Source organism: Olea europaea, chromosome 10 (genome assembly GCF_002742605.1).
Source record: "Olea europaea var. sylvestris chromosome 10, O_europaea_v1, whole genome shotgun sequence".
Lineage (NCBI taxonomy): Eukaryota > Viridiplantae > Streptophyta > Magnoliopsida > Lamiales > Oleaceae > Olea > Olea europaea.
Window position 1 is genome coordinate 44907605 of NC_036246.1, and position 22197 is coordinate 44929801.

General features: G+C 33.5%; 3 protein-coding genes across 5 annotated transcripts; 1 reads left to right on the forward strand and 2 right to left on the reverse strand.

The window, feature by feature from the left end:
• Positions 1 to 1200: 1200 nt before the first annotated feature.
• On the reverse strand, positions 1201 to 14040 carry LOC111402490 (coiled-coil domain-containing protein 22). The gene is made up of 6 exons (XM_023030844.1): positions 13985 to 14040; positions 5311 to 5583; positions 3156 to 3682; positions 2724 to 2870; positions 1670 to 1894; positions 1201 to 1553 (listed from the first exon to the last, which is right to left on the reverse strand). Exons 2-6 carry the CDS (start codon positions 5575 to 5577, stop codon positions 1310 to 1312), a joined length of 1410 nt encoding a protein of 469 aa, XP_022886612.1. The 5' UTR covers positions 5578 to 5583; positions 13985 to 14040; the 3' UTR covers positions 1201 to 1309.
• A 1328-nt stretch (positions 14041 to 15368) lies between these two features.
• LOC111402491 (ABC transporter G family member 26) lies at positions 15369 to 19075 on the forward strand. 2 transcript variants are annotated; one of them, XM_023030845.1, is made up of 9 exons: positions 15369 to 15630; positions 15849 to 16138; positions 16301 to 16456; positions 16546 to 16729; positions 16916 to 17194; positions 17316 to 17600; positions 17699 to 17983; positions 18110 to 18217; positions 18702 to 19075. In XM_023030845.1, the coding sequence occupies exons 1-9, from the start codon at positions 15415 to 15417 to the stop codon at positions 18969 to 18971; spliced, it is 2073 nt and encodes a 690-aa protein (XP_022886613.1). In that variant the 5' UTR covers positions 15369 to 15414; the 3' UTR covers positions 18972 to 19075. The 2 variants fall into 2 exon arrangements, with proteins under 2 accessions (XP_022886613.1, XP_022886614.1); XM_023030846.1 differs by having other exon boundaries at positions 17325 to 17600.
• Positions 18996 to 22194, reverse strand: LOC111402492 (protein CWC15 homolog). Of its 2 annotated transcripts, none has more exons than XM_023030848.1 (8): positions 22089 to 22194; positions 21804 to 21951; positions 20365 to 20456; positions 20250 to 20291; positions 20068 to 20152; positions 19806 to 19905; positions 19424 to 19524; positions 18996 to 19342 (listed from the first exon to the last, which is right to left on the reverse strand). In XM_023030848.1, the coding sequence occupies exons 2-8, from the start codon at positions 21932 to 21934 to the stop codon at positions 19219 to 19221; spliced, it is 675 nt and encodes a 224-aa protein (XP_022886616.1). In that variant the 5' UTR covers positions 21935 to 21951; positions 22089 to 22194; the 3' UTR covers positions 18996 to 19218. The 2 variants fall into 2 exon arrangements, with proteins under 2 accessions (XP_022886616.1, XP_022886615.1); XM_023030847.1 differs by having other exon boundaries at positions 21804 to 21970; positions 22089 to 22183.
• Positions 22195 to 22197: the final 3 nt, after the last annotated feature.

Sequence of the window (22197 nt, forward strand, 5' to 3'; positions counted from 1 at the left end):
ACGATTTCCCACAGACGGCGCCAATCTATTGACCTCCAAAAATGGCTCCAACAGGATCCCTAGCCTCAACCCCTCAAAAACTACACAAGTAGCACCCCGTCAAGAGGCAAAGGCGGCCGGAGGAGAAAAAGGTCCGGTGACCGTTTGCACTCCGACGATCAAGTCAACAGCCAGACGGAGATAGATATATAGAGTGCAATAGTATAGAGATGGGGGTTTGGCTAGGGTATAGGACATACCTTAACTTGTGAATTGAATCCATATATATAAAGAAATGATGTGAAATGGCGGGTTAACGGGCTTGAGTTCAATCCCAGTATGAGGTGAGCAAAGTAATAGACACTTTGGCTAGACTTTTTATGGTCTCGGTGGCGCCTCGACTTTGGGGCCCAACACTAATGGGCCTGGCTTTGGTCCAATAAGATGGCCTAATATGGAGTGATGATTAATAGGCGTTACACCCCTTATTTCTAATTTTATCATGGACAATACTATACATACTGAATTTTTTACATAATCATTTACCTACAATTTACAATAAAGGTGAGGACCACATGCGGTCATTTTTAAATTCATCCGAGGCCCGACATATATTGTGCGAGGGGAAACACCATTTGGTAACCCCGTCGGTGCATAGATATATTTATCCTTTTATTATATTCCCCTTGGAATTGTTATCTTCAATCGCTCATTAATTGGCACATCATGTCTCTTTTACTAATTTTCCAAAAAGTCAGCTAGAGAAGCTTAAAATGACATATTTGCTCATCTTATTTAAATTTGTAATAAATACGAAGTACGATAAATTTTTTTCTTTAATTCCAGAGCATGCAAATGAAATATTTTGATAGATACTTCGTCAAAAATGACAAATGTTAATTAATGGAAGTTCGATGATAAAAATTTGAAGAACAAGGTTGCTACAAAAAGAAAAATTTGAGAACCTTGAATGCAATTAAAGTACCATGCAACAAGTGTTGTACTACAGCCACCATGGAGGCATATATGTCAAGGATTTTGTTACATGTACATTAAACTTTACATAATAGATTACATAATACCATATGTCATTATATCATTTTACCAATTTAAAACACAGTTAACTTTTTCATCCAATCTTTTCCTTCCACGTCATTTTATGTAATCCCTTATGTATTATTTTTATATACAAGTAGCATATTTTTTATTGCAACGAGCACAAGAAAAAAACAAGTTTATGCTGCGTATAAATGAACTTCCAATCAATACAATCTGTTATGTATCTCAGCTCAGAGTTAATTCATAGGGAGTTAGTTTGAAATTTACAGATTCATATATCACGAAGTCGTTGTTCAAGGAGATCATTTTCTTTTCTGATGGCTACCAGATCTGCTTGTAACTTGTCCACGTTCAAGCGTCGAGAAGTGGTGGTTGCAAGTTTGGCCTCGTAATCAGCCACACTCCTTCGTGTTCTGTCAGTGGCGAGAATGCCTTCCGCAATCTGTTCAAAACTTTCGTGGATGTTCGTGAGAAGCCTGTAAGCTTGTCGAGCAACCGGGTCCTTCTTGGCCTCCCTGCAGAAAAATGATTTTTTGTTTAACAAGTAATTCAAACAATTGGCAATTTGGCACTGTCACAGCGGATGTCAAACTCGGGAAACGTACAAGAAGCACTAATCAGAAGATTATACCTGAAAATGGTTTCATCCACCACAGCATAAGTTCGATTAAGGCGATCTTGGATGGAATTACTCTCCAACTGAAGATCCCTTGTATCTTTTAAGATCCGCTCTATGTCAATGTCCTGTTTCCTGCTATTTTTTGTGATCTCTTCTATCCGTTGAATGTAAGATCTCCTTGAAGCCAACTTGGGTTGCTTCTCAAGATCTGCTGACAGCTTAGAAAGTTCCTCCTCTCTATAGAATGACAAAAAATGAGTAAAGATAATAATAATAAACCCCACTGAGATGCAAAAGGTCATCCAATGCTGAAGAGGCAGCAGTACACTTCCATGATTGACAAGGTAAAAGCTTTAGCTAAACCGATTTAGGCTTAAACAACAATGATCCTTAACAACTACAACAGACTAAGATTTGGTCTACCCCCTCCCTCTTGTGACTTGTTCTACAGAGATCACATCACTCATATCTATGGGAGCCTCTTTAGGTCTTCGTAAAACATGTTCTTGACCACACAAGTCAGTTTCCCTTAATTTATACTCGTTGACGCCAGCTCCATTGCTAGCGAATGTTCTTATTTCTTATCTTATCAATTTTAGTACAACCAGACATCCATTTAAAATCCTCATCTATGCTACATTAATCTTTATGGTTTAGCACGTCTTATCATTCTTTTGTACAACTGCAGTCGATACTGAACTGGCACCCATTTTATGATCCAAAAATGTTATTAAGTAAACCAGATCACATCAGAATGCTATACAAAATAGGATGTACTAGTGTTCAAACACATCTGATGCTCTTGGTTCCTACTTAATCTTCACTTCTGCACGTCGTCTTTTTTTCACAATATAACTCAGATATGAGGCAGGCCTTTCATAAAAAGGGAAACATACAGGCTAAATCAATGCCATTGCTAGACTCAGGATTCGATGTTCTTTTGTTACACACTGATACTTGGAAAGATTAAAAACAAGGTACAAATATTAGAAGATTCCATTGATCAACATTTAAAGCCAGAATTTTCAAGCATAATTGCAGACAGATATGTCCATCAATGGAGTACCTTTCTTTGATCTCAGCTAAGACAACTTCCGCTTCAAATTCAATTTCTTTCACTTTTGTAAGGTTTTCATGAGCCTCTGGATTTAGGGCTTGGAGGGACTGCTCAAGATTTCCCTTTTTCTCTTCCAGAGGTTTTCTTATGGTTTCCCTGCATTAGAAGTTGCGAGTCAAATATTTCTTGTGGATGTTTTAGCAAAGCTTGGAAAGCACTTGTCAGTATTATGGAAGACGTAGTTCATTGTACAGTCTGGTCCAGTTCAGCACACCAAAGCAAACATGCACTAAATGTTCATTCTTTACAGGTTATGACGACAAAACGATTACGAAGGATCAAAGTGGAACCAAATATAAAAGAACTTGACACGTTGTATTACTTGTTTGGTCAGGAAGAATATAAGTCCTATTGAATATGAAAGGATTGCCAACATCTTACCATAGAGACTCAAGTTCTGCGAGCTTTTGTCTTTTTGTTTCTGTTTGGTCAGCTAGCTGTTCAATGTAAAACTGAATAGCATGTTGGTCATCAAATATCATTTCTGCTGCTGCTTTCAACAACTCAAACTCCTCTTCAAGATGTTGTAATTCTGATAACTTTGCAGACAACTCCTCCTTAACGGTATCTCCTTGACTGAAATCTAGGTCTTTTGCTGCAGTTTCTTTAACCACAACTCCTGTTCCATTTTGTAAATTTAAATCAAATTCATCAGACCTTTGAATGATGTCATCTTCAGACATCATACGAGAGGACTCAGGTCGCTGAGTCTTCAGTTTTACATCTTTCAATCCTTTTAAAACCTCTTCCTTTTCCAGAGGTCCTCCTTTATTGCCAGCATTGTCCTTTGAGACGCCTCCTATTTTATCTTCTTCCACCAATACAGCTATCGGGGCTTCAGATTCAGATAGCCTTCCAACCAAGAATCTCACCACCTTATACAAGTCCTCTTCAGTTGGATAAAGAAACTGCCTAACCAACACATAAACACTATTTAATGCAATGAATACCACTTCAAAAATATATTAACAACTTTATATTGATGGGAGCAATAATGTAATCTTTGTGATCCTACAAGAAATTTAGAGTCAATATCATGAAAAACTTTGTTGACCAATTTAGCATTATCCTACTTCCATGGGATCAAGAATAGATTAATATGTCTTCTCTTAAAGAAAATGGAAGAAAAAATAGAAATTGAAGCATAGCATTAGCATTGAATTCTAACTTCTTCTCCGAACAGTCTAAAATAATTTGTTCTCAAGAGTGAAATATAACTGCACAAATTGCCATTCAAATTTTTTAAATAAAATGTGGAAAAATAAAACTACGATTAACTGACTCGGATAATTGTAAAATGTGAGGGTGCGTGCATCAGTGATTGCCAGATTTTTTTCCAGCCTTCTTTGCTTCATCTCTCTTTCCAACTCCGGTGGCCAAAATACAGTGAAGTAGTATTTCCCCTTCCTTCATCTCCCTCTCTCTTTTGGCATAGGGGATGGGCATAACTAAAAGGTAACTGCAACTCAGTCTTTGGATCATTGTTGATGTTATGCCCGCGCTTATGTGACACTTTGATGAGACCTACTGACTTGACACGGTGAGTCAGGTTATTATCTTACCTACCAACTTGACAACTAATCCCTCAAGTTAGGAACATTAAGCTACGGTTGACCAAAAAGTTATTGAGGTCATGTCATATAGAGGTCGAGTAACAATCATTGCCAAGCTAAAAAGGCCCATCCTAAAGCCCAAGTTCAGATCTGGTAAAATGAGGCACCCGAAGCTGGACAAAAGAGCTCAGATTCAACTATATATAGAAGCAAAGCTCGGCAAAATCCATCCCAACCCAAATGATGATTAGAATGACACCAGCTTATTCCACAAGATAGTGGACCATGGTTTGCCCGTACTCAGAGGGATGTGACTAGTGTAGCATACGTCCGTCCAATATTTCAGGGACATCCCTTCAACTCTTTATAAAATAGATCAAATGCAAGAAAAATTCTTTTAAGTTCTGCACTCCAAGTTTATAGATTTATAGGGATTTTTTTTTTTTTTTCCTGCCCATTTATGAGAAGCTTCACGAAGAAAGCATAGCCCTGAGCTTATACCTATAAAACCCCATGACCATTCACTCTAACTATGAAAAATTAGCTTTGTTTACTGAAACCCCATCAAATTTTCGACCAGCCAAGTAACTGAGTTGAAATTCAAATCAGCAAACTCAAATTCAGGTGACCAAGCTCAATCAATCTTGCAGAACTTATAAATAATTTCAAGTTGTCCTTGTTGACTGGAAACATCTAGGAGGATTTTGTCATCAACCAGTTGGCTCAAATAATTAAGAGGATTCTTAAAACATTCATATCCCTAATTGTCCTATTTTGCCATATTATCCCAGTATGCATCACCCACTCTATAGAGCGATTATATCTGAACCCCACATTGGCTCGTATGAGCAGTGTGGACGAATGCTTATCATGAGGTAGAGTTCAGAAATAATAGTTGCACTTAACAATTGACATAGCAATCATTGTTAGTTTAATAGAAAATAAACATAATCCGAAAATCGTAAGCAGTGTAACGTTTTAACCTTGTGGAAGCTGAGGTCGCCCATGAAGCCTAAGTTCTTAAAGGCGGAGGCGAGCTCCGTACAGATCTTCACTCGATCAGCCATTGAGTCTTCCGGCAATGACGTAGGAAACGACAGTGAATGGCTACGGTCGATCAAGCGGATTGCGTGGGAGCAGATTGAGAACAGGGTAGACGGAGTGAGGTCAAGGACCGATGACACGCCAGGTGGAATCGGAACCCCCGAGTTAGCCACCGAGTTCAGCAGTATCTCTTCCGATTCTTCCATTATTCTGGGACAACTTTGAGAATGGCCGGTAGCTCTTCCTATTTTTTTATAATAGCCTTTCTTATCAAAAGTACTATATTGCCCTTAATGAAATTATTTATAAGATCTATCTTATATTTTTAAGAAATTGTCAATAAGATCTATCTTATATTTTTAAGAAATTGTCAATCAGGTCCTATATTTATATTTTTCAATCTTTTGAATATTTTTAAATATTCTTTATATTTTAATAATTCTTCAAAAATTATAGGTTGACCTTTCTTGGTTATATATTCTTTAAATAATCTTTCTGAGATTTCTTCTTGTATATCTTTATGTTTATTTATAATATCTTCTACTTTTCTTATTTCTCTATAAGTTCTCACAGAATCAAATCCTATATTATTCTTACAACTATAATCTATATCTCTATATATTTCTTCAATTTTTTCTTTACCAATATGGAATATAATATCAGATTTTACATCTAATTTAAGCAGAAAAGAAACATCTTCTTCATCTAAAAATAAAATGAGATTTTTATCATTATTAACAGTAGAAGTGGATGCTTGTGAATTGCTCATCAAAGATAATTAAAGTATAAGCATGTAAAGATAAGTAAATAACTTACAGTAATCAAATGGAAATAAACAGGTTTTCCCTCCAGTATGCTCTTATAGATGCTTTGCATGTACTTAATCAATCTTCTGAATCAAGTAAAGATTTCAAATGTTTTGAAATCATTTGGGTCCACAACTGCTTCCGCAAAAGGCTTTTCAATTAAGGTTGCATTTCTCATTCTAGAGAACTAGCCGTGTTTCCACAGACGCTATCTCACAGTATCCAGAGTCTCTGTTTTCACCTCTATCCAAACTCTTTTTAGAATCAAATTCCTACTTGGAACGAAATTTTAAAAGATAACTCACATACAAGGTGCTACAAATTTTTGTTAGAAAACTGCCTTTTTCCCCTAAACCATTCATCAAAGACGGGTACTTTAGCATGGCTAACATCCATTCAAAATCAATGTTTTGAAAATCTTTTAAAATCTCTATCTGTACTGCCAAGGAATCATGAGAAACTTAACGAAATCCTTTTATGAAAGCTTTGTTGAACATAACAAACTTTACTTTGATATTCATAAACTGAAATTGTACATGCTTACAAACTATATTTACATACCTTTGGTACTCACCTTATGAAGTTTAAAACTCCATAAGTGATTACCTTATTACACGCTTTCCTATCTTCAAGCTATCTATTTTTCTGAATACAAGTAGTGTAATCAGATTACAAAAGATCTCTCTCAAATGTGTTTAAGAGAAGTTATTTCAAGGTATTTCGAGATCTCTTCCTTCTTCCTTCATGCCTCCTTTTATAGGAGAGTTTGGAATCTTATCTTGGACAGGTGTCTTCCACTTTCTTTGTTAGGTAGCAAGGCATCTTATCTCCACCGAATTCTTCATTGTCTTCTTGCTATGTGGACCTCTCCTTTGAAAATTATATGCCTTATCTTTTAAGTTTGTCTGCCACTTATATCAATTAGTGGGTAATTGGTCACAATAATGGAGACTTTCTTATTTCTTGTCTTTAGTAGCCACAGTTTTTCTTTAATAAATTTCTTTATTAAAGTAATGATAAAGGGCTACTTCAATCACCATCATTCTCCATTTTTGAATCAAAGAATTCTGCAGGGAATTCTTCATCGTTAAGAGATGCTTGGCTCATATCTTCAACAACACAGTATTCACAGTGGTGATCACTGTAATTCCAAAGTAGCTTGCATAATTGCTTAGCCATATCTTCTGATCCATGAACTTGGTTGGATATGATTGCAGATAATAAATGGTCGAGATAACAAATATCTTCCTCTTTGGTATCCATCCTTGCATTGGAATAGATAATATGATCTTCAGATGGATAAACTCATATTTTTTCCTTCTCAGTAATTATCTGAGTTACATGTTCAAATATCTCTTTATACCCTTTTGCTCGCCTGTAGGACATCATATTTAGAATATCTTGATATCCATTTTTAACAACCTTTTGATTGGCTGGTAAAAAATGCTGATTTGTTAGTCCCATTTTAATCACATGGAACGATGGATGCATATATTCAAGGGCAGGATCCCATTCCATTGTTGTTGAATGGAATCTGATATATATATTTGTTGTTTTGACGACTTCAGTATATCTTTTAACAGCTTTCCTAATGTTAACTGGAAGCTGAGCTATCTCCTTGAGATCTTTATTAGGATATATACAAAGTATATTTCCTATTTCAAAGCAATTTCGAACCCAGTTAGCTGGTGCTCCTGGATAAAAGTTTATCTTGTTATATTTCGAATAGTGGAGAGTCTTCATCCACTTTCCAATCTCTAGATACCAATCTGAAAGAATATTAAAAATAACAATAAAGAGTGTTACTTCTTCATAGTTATCTTTTTTAGGCATTTTTGCTTCATGGCATATCTTGACAATATCTTTGGGATCTATCCTTTCAATAGAAAGTTTAGATTGAGTTTGGCTCTGTGAAGAGCTACCTTCTCTTTTGATATCTTGAATATCTCTATTACCAGTAATAGGTTTAAGTATTCCCTGTGAAGGGGTTCCTATTACCTTCTTTTCTTTCCCTTTATCCTCGGGGAGAGCGCTAGTATTCACAAGTCCCTGTGAAGGGATACTAGTCTTGGTACAAGTAACTTCTGACTCATGGGCTAAATTTTTGCCTCGAAGGCTATCTTGGATATTTTGAATTTGGGTTTCCAAATAAGAAACTTTTATCTCAAGTATCTGGACTTTCGTTCTTAATTGTTCTAGCTCCATCCCTGCTAAGATAATCAGGAAGAAAGTTAGCTTTTCCTTTAATATATTCAATATCAAATTTGAAATATGAAAACCAGATTTGTATCCTGATAATATATCTATTGTTAATAGATGGATCAACATTATTTTTTAAAAATGCTTTAATTTGAGTATTATCAGTTCTAATTAAGAATTTCTTCGGCAATAAATAATCTTCATATTTCTGAACTCCTCTTTTTACAGCAATGAGTTCTTTTCTGTTCGTCTCATATCTTGTTTCTACTTCTTTAAATGTCCCTGATGTATAACCTGCAAGTATCTCAGAGCAAGAACAATTTTTTTCACATTTATATTCTTTATGATTCTTTTTAACTTTTAACACTGCTCCCCAGTAATAATCTGAAGCATCAATTTCCAAGATAAAAAAATCTTCTTCTTGTGGTATTACAAGTTTGGGTAATACCTTTAATTCTTTTTTAACTTTCCTTATATTTTCACAATCTTTTTCTTCCCAAGACCATATTATATTTTTTCTTAATTTTGGAAGAAAATAATTTTTCAGTTTGGCACAATTTTCAATGAATCCTTCAGCATAATTTAATATACCAAGGAAGCTTGGTAATTGTTTTTTATCTTTGATTTCTTCAGAAAATTCTTGAAGCTTTTCTCCAATATGGGATTGCAATTGCAATTCTCCTTCTTTTATAAATAATCCTAAGAATTCTATTTCTGTTTTAGCTATCTCAACTTTCTTTTGAGAAAGTGTAATACCATGTTTTTTCATAATATAACAGAATTTCTCAAGATGTTCAATATATTCATCAATATTATTTGAATGAATAAGTAAATCATCTACATATACAATACAAAAATGAGTAATTGGTTTGATTACCTCATCCATTCTTCTCTGGAATATCTGTGGTGCATTTTTCAACCCAAATGGCATTACATTCCATTCGTATTGTCCTAAAGGATTGGGTGTACTAAATACAGTTAGTGGTTTACTTTCTTTTGTAAGCATGATTTGCCAAAACCCTGACTTACAATCAAATTTTGAAAATATCTTTTTGTTTTGTACTTGTTTAATAAGGGTATCCTTATTTGGCAAGTAATATCCATCAAACTTAGTTACTTCATTTAATTTTTTATAATTTATAACCATTTTGGCTTTTCCTCTTTTTATCTCACTATATTTTCTAACCATAAAAGTTGGACTGCTATGAGGGCTTTTACTAGGCTTAATTAATTTAGCTTCTAACAATTCTTTTATCTGATTTCTAAATTCTTTTTGATCATCAACACTATATTTCATAGGTTTAACTCTAACAATAGTATCTGGATTGGTTAATTCTATTTTTGCCTTTACTTTATCAATATTCCATTTTTCTAATGGATTTTCAGAATATGTTTCAGAAATTTCCTTTTTCAATTTTTCAATCCTATTTTCTGTTGTCATTTTTAAGACTGTAACTGGTTTAAATTTTTCTGTACTCCAACATCCACCACGCTGGGTTGAGGAACTTTGATGGTTTATTTCTCTATATGCAATTGTAACAGCCTTATTTATTTTTGGTGTAAATATCTTATGTGCACAAGGTGTTGTGAACATATATTTATCAATATATTGTGTAAATGGTGCATATTTTAATAGGAAATTTTGTCCTAATAAAATATCACATCCAATTGTGGTTGACATATATATTGTATCAACAAATACTTCTCTAAAGGAAATTAGAAAAAGGTACTTGAGTAGCATACTTGCTGTATATTACTTTATTTCCACCTGCTGTTGTAGCAGTTACTACTTTCTTTGAATTATATTTCCAGTATTCAGATGGCAGTACATTTGGTAAGCAAAGGCTTATTGTACTTCCTGTATCTAAGTAAGCGTGAAATTTAATTCTACAATAATCGTTTATATTGAGTATAATTTCAATATATGGGTTCATGGGATTAGTACTTATTATTCTTTCCATGATAACAATGATTTCATATTTTCATCTATTCTTGGAATGATAATTGGATTATCATCAACTGTTATTTTTAAATATCCTTGACAGATTTTATAAGGACTATATTTCTCAAGGAAGTTCATTCCTAATAGAATAAGTGAACGATTCACTCCATATAATTCATCTTTATATAGAATTATTTCTTTAGTATATTCTCTTTGGTCCTCTCCTATAAGTATAAGAGGGAACTTAACATATTTTCTGATTTCAAGATTATTTCCTAAATAATCTTTAAATATGTATGGTTCTGATATCTCGAATTCTGTTAGATGACTAACAAATTTAGCATTTACGTGACTCTTATCTGCTCCAGTATCTATGAGGATAAGAAGATTCTTCTTATATCCTTCTTGGTTCACATATCTTGTCTTGATATAGTATTGAGAACTTGATGGTTCAGCAATGCTTAGATTCTTAAGTCTGCTTATCTTAGGGTCTTGTCTCGAGGGAAATCTTGCAATAAGATTATCTCCTTCTATACTGACACTATTTCTTCTTATTATTTTTCCTTCAGAGTTAATTTCTCTAGCTTGTTTATGAAAATCAAGCATTATTTGTTCTGGTATAGTGACTTCATGTTCTTGGTATTTTCTAGGAGGTATGTATTGTGCTAATTTCTCAAAATCTTTATGTATGATAATATTATCAGTTATTTTTCTTAAATTGTTATGATGGCTAGTACTAGAAGCAAAAATTGATTTTATGCTTATACTAATAGCCTTACTTCTTCTTAACATTTTCAAGTTTCCAATTCTATAATATAGATTGAAACTTTGGTCAATATTTTCATCACCTAATGATATTGCATAATTTGGTTTTACTGTAAATATTATCTTCTGATAGACTAAGTTTCCTACAACTGTTCCTAATAGAGCATCTATAGGATCTTGTAAGATTCTATTGTCCATACAGTATATTTCTATTGGTATGTTCATACCTTCTCTAAAAAATCCTTTTACCATTATCTGGATTCCTCCTAATTCAATACATTTTAATTTGTTTCTTACATTTTCTGGGATTTTAGATAATTTTTGTTTTACCCATTCTTTTGTGATTATAGGAATTCTTGCCTTTCCTATAGTATCTTCTATATTGATAGACATTTCTTTATAATTCATACTTACAATTGTTTTATTTACCCTTGGTAAAATTCCTAAGAATCCTTGATGAAATACATCTTTTTCCTGTAGATCTAGTATCTTTTTAGTAATTCCTGCATATTTTTTAATATTAAAAGTTATTTCCTGATTAATACCTTCTATAGAATCTTCAACTTCTTCAGTTGTTTCTATTTCTGATTGTTGTATCTCTTGATTCATATATACTATCTCCTCATAATCTTCTTCTTCTGATGAAGATGTATCTAATTCATAAATACTACTGCATTCACTACTTAAATCTCCAAAATATTCAATTGGTTCTATATCACTATCTTCTTGGAATTTTTCATAAATTCTAAGGGTTTTTATATTTTGTCTATCTTTCTTTTTAGGACATTGAGGGGCAATGTGTCATTCTTCATTACAAATAAAACATCTACATTTTTTAATATTTCTTGGTTTAAATTTCTTATTCCAATTTCTTTTCTTGAAATATTTTTTATGTGGTTTAAAATTCTTCTTATTGAATTTTTTATAGTTTTTGAATTTCCTTTTATATTTCTTATATGGTTTATATTTTTTCTTATGGCATCCAAATTGTTCAACTTGGCCATTATCTTTATAACAACATAATGAATTTTTTCTTATTTTATAAGCTTTCTTATTTTCTAGTGCTTCTCTGCACCACATTCCTATCATTCTTCTTGTAAATTCAATTCTACTTCCAAGACTATCTATATCAACTCCTTCCTCTTTTCCTAGAGGTAGTAATTTTTCATATTCTTTTAGTAACTTGATTCCCCATGAGAATGGTAACTTGGTAAAATAAGATCTTAGGATAGGTTTATTTTCCTGATAATCTCCTTGATTAAGTATATAATATATTTCTTCAAATTTACATGTATATCTTTCTAACTCACACATATCACATATCTTTAAATTTTCCATTAAGATCATTCCTTGATTATATTCATCTTGTTTTCTTTCTTCTTCATTAGAAGCATACCTATCTCCTAAGAATTCTGTTCTTAAGATTTTTTGAAATCTTTTTAATATTTCCTGTATATCTTGTTCATTTAGAGTATTCCTATTATCTAATACCTCAGTTCTGTTTGTTCCATATTTTATCCTTCCTTTAATAATTTCTGATAACTTTCTCCACCATTCAGAAACAATTCCTCTGAATGTTTGTTCTATAAATCCAAAAGCTGTATATGTTTCCCATTTGTTAAATTGTATAGCTAAATCTGTACTATTTATCCATGTTTCAATAGCTTTATCTTTATCTACACAGTCTAAATCTAACCAAACTCCTGTTGTATGTATTGGTTCATTATAAGATTTTATTGGGTTTATTTCTTTTATGGATTGTTTTCTTACATTTCCAGTATATCTTTTCTGAGTTTTTCTATATTGATTAATATCAAACTTATTAGGTATAGGAATACCATAAGGGTGATCTTGTTCTTCATCACTACTATATTCTATTTTTATATCATGACTTGAAGATGGATTAGTATTCATTTTTATATTTTCCATTTTTTCAGTTAATTCTTCTAACTGTTTTTTATATTCTTCTTATTTTTCACCTGTAGATTCTAAGAATTTTTGTTCTATTTCTTCTACATCTGTTATCATATATTGTTTTTCTTCATGTTTTTTACCTTTATTATTTTCTTTTTGTGTTATCCTAAAATCTTGGGGTGGATTAATTATAATCCTATCTTTTCCTCTAAGGTTTTTATCTAATAGGGCATTTCCTATTTGTAGATTATGTTCTAGATTCTCTAACCTTTTATGTATATCCCCAAAATTTTCATTTGTGGTATTTTTAGGTAAATAAGGATAACTAGGTTTTTTGTGTTTTTCAACTTTTTTCAAAAATTCTTCAATTATATTTTCTTCGTCTACTATATTCATCATAATATTTGGTTCGTAATATGGCTCTGATACCATTTGGTCGGAGTACGCAACGGAGGGGTTAATATTTTTAAGCCAATTAGGTTCTTTATAGGTATTTAAAATATCACAATAGAATTTATAAAATTCACTATTTTTTACCAATATTTTTTTTTGAATAATTATATTTATTTCTCTAATTCTCCTTCTTAAGTTAAGAATTAATTTATATATATCTTTTTCCATTTTGATTGCTTCATCATCTATGGAATCATTTTTATTTTTTAGTTTTGGGTCTAAATATTCTATAAAGAAATCTTTCAGATCTTCTTCCAAATAAGTTAATTTATTTTCTGTAGCGTTTTTTAGATCAATAAAATTTTGTATAATATTTGGATCTAAATTTATTAAAGAATTTTGATCTATATTTCTTTGAGGACTTATTTGAAGGTTTTTAGACATTGTAGTAGCTTTGGTTGCAATTTCTTTATTAAGGGTATTTTTGGAAAATTGATTGTTTGGAGACTAGTTTTCAAATATTTTTATTTCTTAAGCTAATTTGGAAAATCCTCCTTTTATTTAGGCTATTAAGCTGTATTTCCCCATTATTCTTCTGTGAACGAACTGTTTATTTCTCGTTGCAGTCGCACGGTGTGGACCGTGGTAATAGTTTATGGTATGGCGACGGAGATTTGTTCACCCAACGCCGTCGTTTTGTTGGCACTTGGACTTCCCGAATTTCACAAATGAGGAAATTTCATATTTGCCCTTAAAATTAGTTTTGTAAGCTTTTTAATATAAAACTATTTAAGCCCCCGTTTGAGCCCCATTAATTTTCATTATATTACATTTCGTTTTTCTCTCTCCTATTTTCAACCACACAATCTTCCATAAAATAATATTACACGTAAATCAAAAATTTTTCCTTCTTTTTCAACTACTTATTTTTCCAAAAAATACTATTATACCCATTAATTTTTCCACGTAATGGAGGCCAAACAAGGGCTAAATTATAACTCTTTTACAGACATCTACTTCAAATCTAACATCAACGTGTTAAAACTTAACGTCGACTAACATAAAATTACAGATCTTCAAAATAAAACACAATCTAAATAGACAAAAATATTTCATATTGAGCCAAAAAACTCAAATCGCTTTGGTTTTCCTGCTTGGAAAAAGGTGAAAAACTTGTGTTTCGTGTACTATATTTTCGTGTTTAAATTTTAAGAAAGCGTTAAAGAGGCGTAGAGTTGTTACATAAATTAGATATGACATGAAAATTTTGAAATAATTTAGGAGACTAAACAAAGAATTGAAAATCATGTCTATGGCTCTTTTGAATTCCCTAAATTAAACCATATATGTCGAAGACTTGTTTTTGAACTCGTACGTTGCCAAAGCTTTGATTTCTTTAACTGCATACTTTCTTTACTGTACTATCTTAGTATCGATCACTCAATAGTATTTAGTTTTGCAAAGTAATCTCATTATTCATACACTTCGAGAAGTTGTATTAGTAAAAGAATTTTTCTATGATATTAAAAAACTTTATGTTCATTGCATAATACATGGAAACGAGTTAAATCAAGTTCCTTGAACATTTTCCACCCTGCCTCAAGAAGATAAAATAAATGAACAAAAAAAAAAAAAAAATTAAATTAACAGAAGAAAGATTGTCAAAAACCCTAATTAAACAAGTCAATGTAGTGCCAAAAGTGTGATAACTAAAAGCAAGCCATCTAAATTTCTACAGTTAGCCATAAAAAGCTTGTTGCCCAACAATTAACATTCTTTCTCAGTGCATTAGGCAGAACTTTGGTATGCTATTGTTTCATGTTTGGATAAGCTTAAAAAGTTTACTCATATGTAAATAAGTAATTTTTTTATTGGTTAAAATTGAGACCAAGATAATTATTTTGATAGAAAGTTGCTTAACATCCAAACATGTTTGAAAACAAGAATTACTTAGCAAAACATGCTCTATATAACATATGTTTACAGGAAGGAAGATTAAGGTTCATAGATTGACATGAGAATTAATGAACATGGAACAAATTGGAAGGCAAGATGAAATTGAAGATTTGTCACTATCTCCTCCAACAATGGGATCCATGCAAATTGCAGGCAGCAATGGATTTGGTCATAGTATAGAGTTTATGTCTCAAGCTTACTTGACAAATAGGAGTTCTGAGATTGATATTGAGGACGGGATACCGAATGCTAGTAAAGACCGGCCCCTCCCGATATTTCTTAAGGCAAGTCTCGCTTATTCAGAGAGTACAACATACAAAACTTTTAAGTTAGTATTTATCAATATACCCATTTTTTGCAATTTCCCTTTTACCAAAGAGTAGTAGATTCTATCATGGCAAACTTTGGAAGGAAAAGTTTGATCATTCTTTTTCTATATAGAAGATATGTTTATGAAGTATATTATCTAGTACTGTCTAATCCACCTTACATTTCAATACAGTTTGCAGATGTGGAATTCAAGGTCAAAGTTCCTCAAGGTTCCTCAAATAATCCTGTGAAGGCTGTCCTGTCGAAGGTAGCTTCGCAATTGCACATTGAACATGATAACTACAAGAAGATATTGAAAGGTATAACTGGAAGCATTGGCCCTGGAGAGATTCTTGCTCTGATGGGGCCTTCCGGTAGTGGAAAAACAACTCTGTTAAAGATAATAGGTGGGAGATTGCACGAAAATGTTACGGGAACTATTACTTGCAATGATATTCCATATAATCCAGCTCTCAAGAGAAGGTACACACTACTCAACAGACTAAAGGGGACTCAACAATACAATTTATAAGATATTAACTTCTTTTCTTCTTTAGTATATCTACTACGGTACAGTCCATCATACCAGACAAAACACCGATGTTTATCATGTCTTATGTCAAGCATGTTTTGTTCGTTTTACAGGATCGGGTTTGTGACACAAGATGATATACTTTTGCCACAATTGACAGTGGAAGAAACCTTAGTTTTTGCAGCTTTTTTACGACTTCCAAGCAGAATGAGCCGGCGCCAAAAGTATGAACGAGTTGAGATGATTGTTAGGGAATTAGGCCTCGAAAGGTATGTTCAGACTTCAGATTATTTATGATCGTCATTTAAATTGGAATGATTCGTATGATCATGTTTGTCTGGATTCAACAACCATATAGGTGTCGTCATACACGAATTGGTGGAGGGTTTGTTAAAGGCGTATCCGGGGGAGAAAGGAAAAGAACCAGCATAGGTTATGAAATTCTCGTCGATCCTTCGTTACTATTCCTCGATGAACCAACTTCAGGGCTTGATTCGACTTCTGCAAATAAACTACTTCAAATACTTCAAGGTCTTGCCAAGGTACACAATTCACCATCAAAATCTTCATGCATAGTAAAGATGATTTGACAGTACTGGATACCATTAAGAAAAAAATTCAAATCTGGTTCATTAAACTGTACACCCTATTGAGTACTACTTACAAAAAGGCACTTAATGTACCTCGAAGGACGGATTCTAAAGGATATACATTTTATGTCTTCATAGGCAGGAAGGACAATTATTACAACAATCCACCAGCCTTCAAGCAGGATGTTTCACATGTTTGACAGGGTTCTGTTAATATCGGAAGGTTATCCTGTCTATTATGGAAAAGCCCGAGAGTCGATGCAGTACTTTTCTTCTTTACGGTTCATCCCGGAGATAGCCATGAATCCTGCAGAATTCTTGCTGGATTTGGCAACAGGACAAGTAAATGACATAAGTGTCCCTGAAGAATTACTTATATCTAAAGGAACTGCTGAATATGAAAGAGTTATAATAAGAGTAAGCACTCCTTTCTTGATACTTCAAATGTGTTGTTGAAGACAAAATTTAAATAAATAAACATTTTTTCAAACTGATTTCTAAGACGCTCTATTTGAATATATATGTCTTTTTCAACTAGTACTTACAGCATAAATACAAAGTCGAACTCGAACCCAAAGAAAAGCAAGAGAATCATCAGAGATCAAAGGCATCGGAGCGCCTTCAGTTAGCCATTCAAGTTAAGAAGGACTGGACTCTAACTTGGTGGGAACAATTTACGATATTGTGCAAGAGAACATTCAAAGAAAGATGGAGAGATTACTTTGATCAAATAAGACTCATTCAAGCACTCGGAGTTGCTGTCTTATTAGGCCTTCTCTGGTGGAAATCGAATATTAAAACCGAGGCTCAACTCAGAGATCAGGTAATCCGCACACATCTTAACTTTCCCATCTTTCCTCGATACGTATTCTGCAACTGTCCGAAGTATCTAAAAACAACATTGTTTACGCTAAATTGCAGATTGGTTTATTGTTCTACATTTGCATTTTCTGGACTTCTTCGTCGATATTTGGAGCAGTATACGTATTTCCGTTTGAGAAGATATACTTGGTGAAAGAAAGGAAGACGGACATGTACAGATTGAGTGTGTACTATGTTAGCAGCACTCTATGTGACATGGTTGCTCATGTTTTATATCCCATGTGTTTCATGTGTATTTTGTATTTCATGTCTGGATTCAAGAGGACAGTGGAATGTTTCTTCATGACACTGGCTGCAATACTATTGATCACCATTACCAGTCAAGTAAGTTAAAAAAGCTCCAAGTTCGTAGTTATCTGATAAAACGGCGTACCTGTCGTATAACTATTGGAGCGACAACTAATCCCTAGTATATTCGCTAAATTTAGTTGATCCATTTTGTGCATTTAGGGTGCAGGAGAATTTTTTGGAGCTGCAGTAATGAGCATCAAAAGGGCTGGGATGATTGCTTCTCTGATATTGATGTTATTTCTTCTCACTGGAGGATACTATGTTCAGGTATTAAAATTGCAAGAGCATATATACAACAAAAGAAACATCAAATGGAGTTTTGCTCTTGATAAATTTGAATTGATTACATAAATTATTTTTCACGACTTGTTCATTCATTGCTAGTTCTACTCGAGGATCCATAACAATTAGATCCACAAAACTTTATACAAGTTCTGGCCTCCGCTTGTCTCTTCTAACATGTTGTATTGAGATCGCATCATTCTTAAAAGCAATAGCCTCTTTAGGTTTACGCAAAACACAAGTTGTTGTTTCCTTAATTTATCCTTGATACTTGATAGGTGCTACGATTCTATTTCTTTACCTCAGTATGACCACACATCCATCTTTTTAACATTGTATCTTTTAACACTTCCCAAAATATTTTGGGAAGCAAGAACATGTACTAAAAATGTCTTAAATTTCCAGAAAACAAGGCCTTCATGATAAACATTTTGAGTTCAGATCTAACTATGAGATGCTTTTACTGCAGCACATACCAAAATTTATGCAGTGGATCAAGTACGCATCTTTCACCTACTATGGCTTTAGGCTTCTATTGAAGGTGCAATATTCAAGCGATGAATTATACGAATGCAATAGCCATGGCGGCTGCCGGAGTTTGCAGAGTTCACCTTCATTTGACACAGTGAGTTTGAATGGTGGACTAGAAGAATTTTGGGTGCTATTAGCCATGGCTTTAGCTTATCGTTTCTTAGCATACATTTGTCTTCGCAGAAAAATAAGCATCTACAATATTTGATGAGCGTATGTTTGATAATAAATATGTTGTAATAGATCAAATGTTTTCAAGGAAGAAAGATGGAGTACAATGTTGTGAAAATCAATTGTACGTTTACACAACAATCTATCATACCGAACAGAGACAATCCAACTAAATGAACATTAAACCTCAAACTTTTCTGCAAGGAAACAACAATCAGACTTCTGTTCATTACATCTTATGCTCACATCTCTTGGTTTCTTAGTATCTTACTCAAATAGTCATGTTATTTCATGTACTTTTGGAGGAATTTCCTATGGAAATCATTTCTGATGGTATCATTGATAAAGCGTTTTGCAATCTTGGTCTCGCCACGGGCCTGGTTCTTGAAAACCACATCATCGTCCCACCTGTTCGGACAAGTTTTTGGTAACAGTTCAATACAATATAAATAAAATAGCATGTAGGGACAAAAGATGAGAGCACACTACCTTCTCTTTACACTAAAGGAAGTTGGGTTATTAAGCAGAGGATTTCCACGCAACAATTCTGCCTCTTTGGCTTGCAGCTCTTCTTCTTGCTTCTCTCGTTCCTGCCAGAAGCACAAAACACATCATTAAGGAAAAAGGGAACGGCCATATATTAATCGAAATTGTCAAATGTCGTTTAAATTTTTTAAGTCAACCCAAATATCATTTTAATGGCAAAGCCAAGGCATGGTGTCAACATTTGGACACTAAGACATCATTCAAACTTCTCAAAGAAGAATACAAAAAATCTCAATTAACTTCACCAGGCGTTGTTAAAAAACACATGAATGAGAACTCAAAAACATAAACAAGCTATGAGAAACTTTAGTATTGAACAACTTACTTCCCGTAGTTTCTGCTCAGCTTTTTCCTTCCTTATAAGTTCAAGTTCAGCCAAAAGTGCTTCTTCATCATCATCTTCATCGTCATCATCGTCGTCCTCACTAGCCACATGGTAAACAATTTTTCAGCGAACCCATGTATCAAAAAAATTAATGAACAGAGAAAATATAAACACTATGCAACTCATCATCCAATCAAGTTGTGTATGTGGAATGTACAGTTGGCAGTGACATTAGAAAACGAAAATGGGAAATAATGCAAACCTATCATCACTTTTGACATCTACATCGGCATCATCTGCATCCACATTACGTGGAACAATACGATCTTCAACTTCTCTCTTAGAACCTGTAAACAAAGATGTTGTTAGCTGATCAAAAAGTGCAAGAAAGAACTAATTCCAAGTAGTTTCATTCCACAAGTGAATCAAGCAGGTACCATTTACCTTCTAGAAGAAGGTGACCTCCTTTTCTGCGATCTCTGTCCTCTGCAACATAAAATATATGTGTCATACATACAAAATTAACAAATGAACTCTGGATCAAGACAAGAATTCCTACCCCTGGATGAAAAATGTCTCCTCTCCCGCTCCTCCAATTCATCTCTAAGGTTCCTCCTCTGCAGCTCATCTTGTGTGTCTTGTCCTTCCTTTCTGTATATCAATGGATGGCAATAAAGATTAAATACAAACAGACATTGCCACAAAATAAGCACAAGTAATATATAGAAACTAATAAAATAAAAATAGATAAATAAAATTATAATCATCTTGGACTAAGGCGAGAAAATAAAAGGTTATAACATTCAAAGCGGATGTTTCACAACAAAAAACTCAGAATAGGTGACCTTAAATCAAATTATACTATTGATGCAAAAGTAATATAAACAGCAATGTGTGTCATGCGTGTGCGCAAATATAGCCAGCCAGAACTCGACAAAATACAAATTTTCCTTTTCAGGAAGCCCATTCATGAAACAACACGATATGTTTTGAATAGGAAACCACAAAAAGGAAAGCACCATAAATTTCTCATTATATAACCCTCTTCTTCTTGTGGACTCAATTAGAATGTCAAAGTTTTAAAAGGCAGTAAGGGATAATGAAAGTTCAGTAACTGGGTGATTTAGGATATTTAATGATCCAGTAATAAAATCCTCTTCAGTAGATGAAACTCACGGCTCAGGCTTTAAAGAAGGAAATAACGGGGGAAAAAACCTCAAAGGTCACAGCAAAACAAAGGACACGCTTCACGCCTCATGGCATTGAGGCATCTGCCTCGTTGAAGAAATATAATAAATTCAGCCTCAAGGCACAGTTGATGCGCCTCAGTGGCGCCTTTTAAAACCATGCACAGTATTAAATGAAAAATTCTACACTGTAAAGCCATTAATGGATAGCTATGGGGTGCAGTCCATAGAAGTTCTTCCAAAATTTCCCCAAGGTAAGATATGTGAGTGAGAGAGAGAGAGTTTCTATTGAGATTTTAAAAGCCATATCGAAACCATTTTCTAGTTTAGAACAAACAATAACCTGTCAGTCAGGGGGTAGAATCCAACTCAGCAGGATGGAAATCTAGATAAGTAAGGCCAAATGTGGGAAGCTACAAGAGAATCATTTAATCAGTTTAAAGTCATCCATTCTACTTTTCAGTTAATATCTAAAGCAAACCCTGTTATACATTCTGGAAAAGACGCACAAAGCTTAACAATGACAGCAAAAACTAACATCACCGTACTTTCCCACAATTTATTCTTTAGAAGTTATTTATTTAATCTCGACATGATCAAATGGAAGAAAATTCATATCTCGTGGTTAGTAGACAACATAAGAAACAGCCTCATTAACCACAAAATACTAATTTACACTAAACCATCAACAAAATGTTAAAGAAGAATTAACGATTAAGAAAACACAAATCCCACGAATATATATAACATAAGAGAAAACTAACTAACGTAAAGCCAGTGAAAATTGAAATGAAAAGGAAACAAAACGAACCTAGGTTTCAAGGTAGTGTGAGAGGCAATATCCCTGGAAGAATACTTTTGGGATGGACCGAAAATTCGAGTTCCCCCTTGTTCATTCCCTCCTTTGGCAGGTGCCCATGTGGGTCTGGCTGCGGTCGTCATATTATACCCCTAGATCGCTGAAAATTCAATTTTATTCTGCAGTTAATACAGAATCAATTAGAATACTCAATATCCGAAGAAATAGAGTCTTTTTGTACGTAAAAACATCAAAAAGAAATTCAATAATATAGAAATAGATGAGGATTTCAACTACCTTAGGTTTCCCTATTTTTGTAGAAAGAGGGAACAGAGAGAGTGGGGCAGAAAATAAAGACTCATTCCAAGTTTAACCAATTTAACATTGTCGGTTTGACGAAAAAACG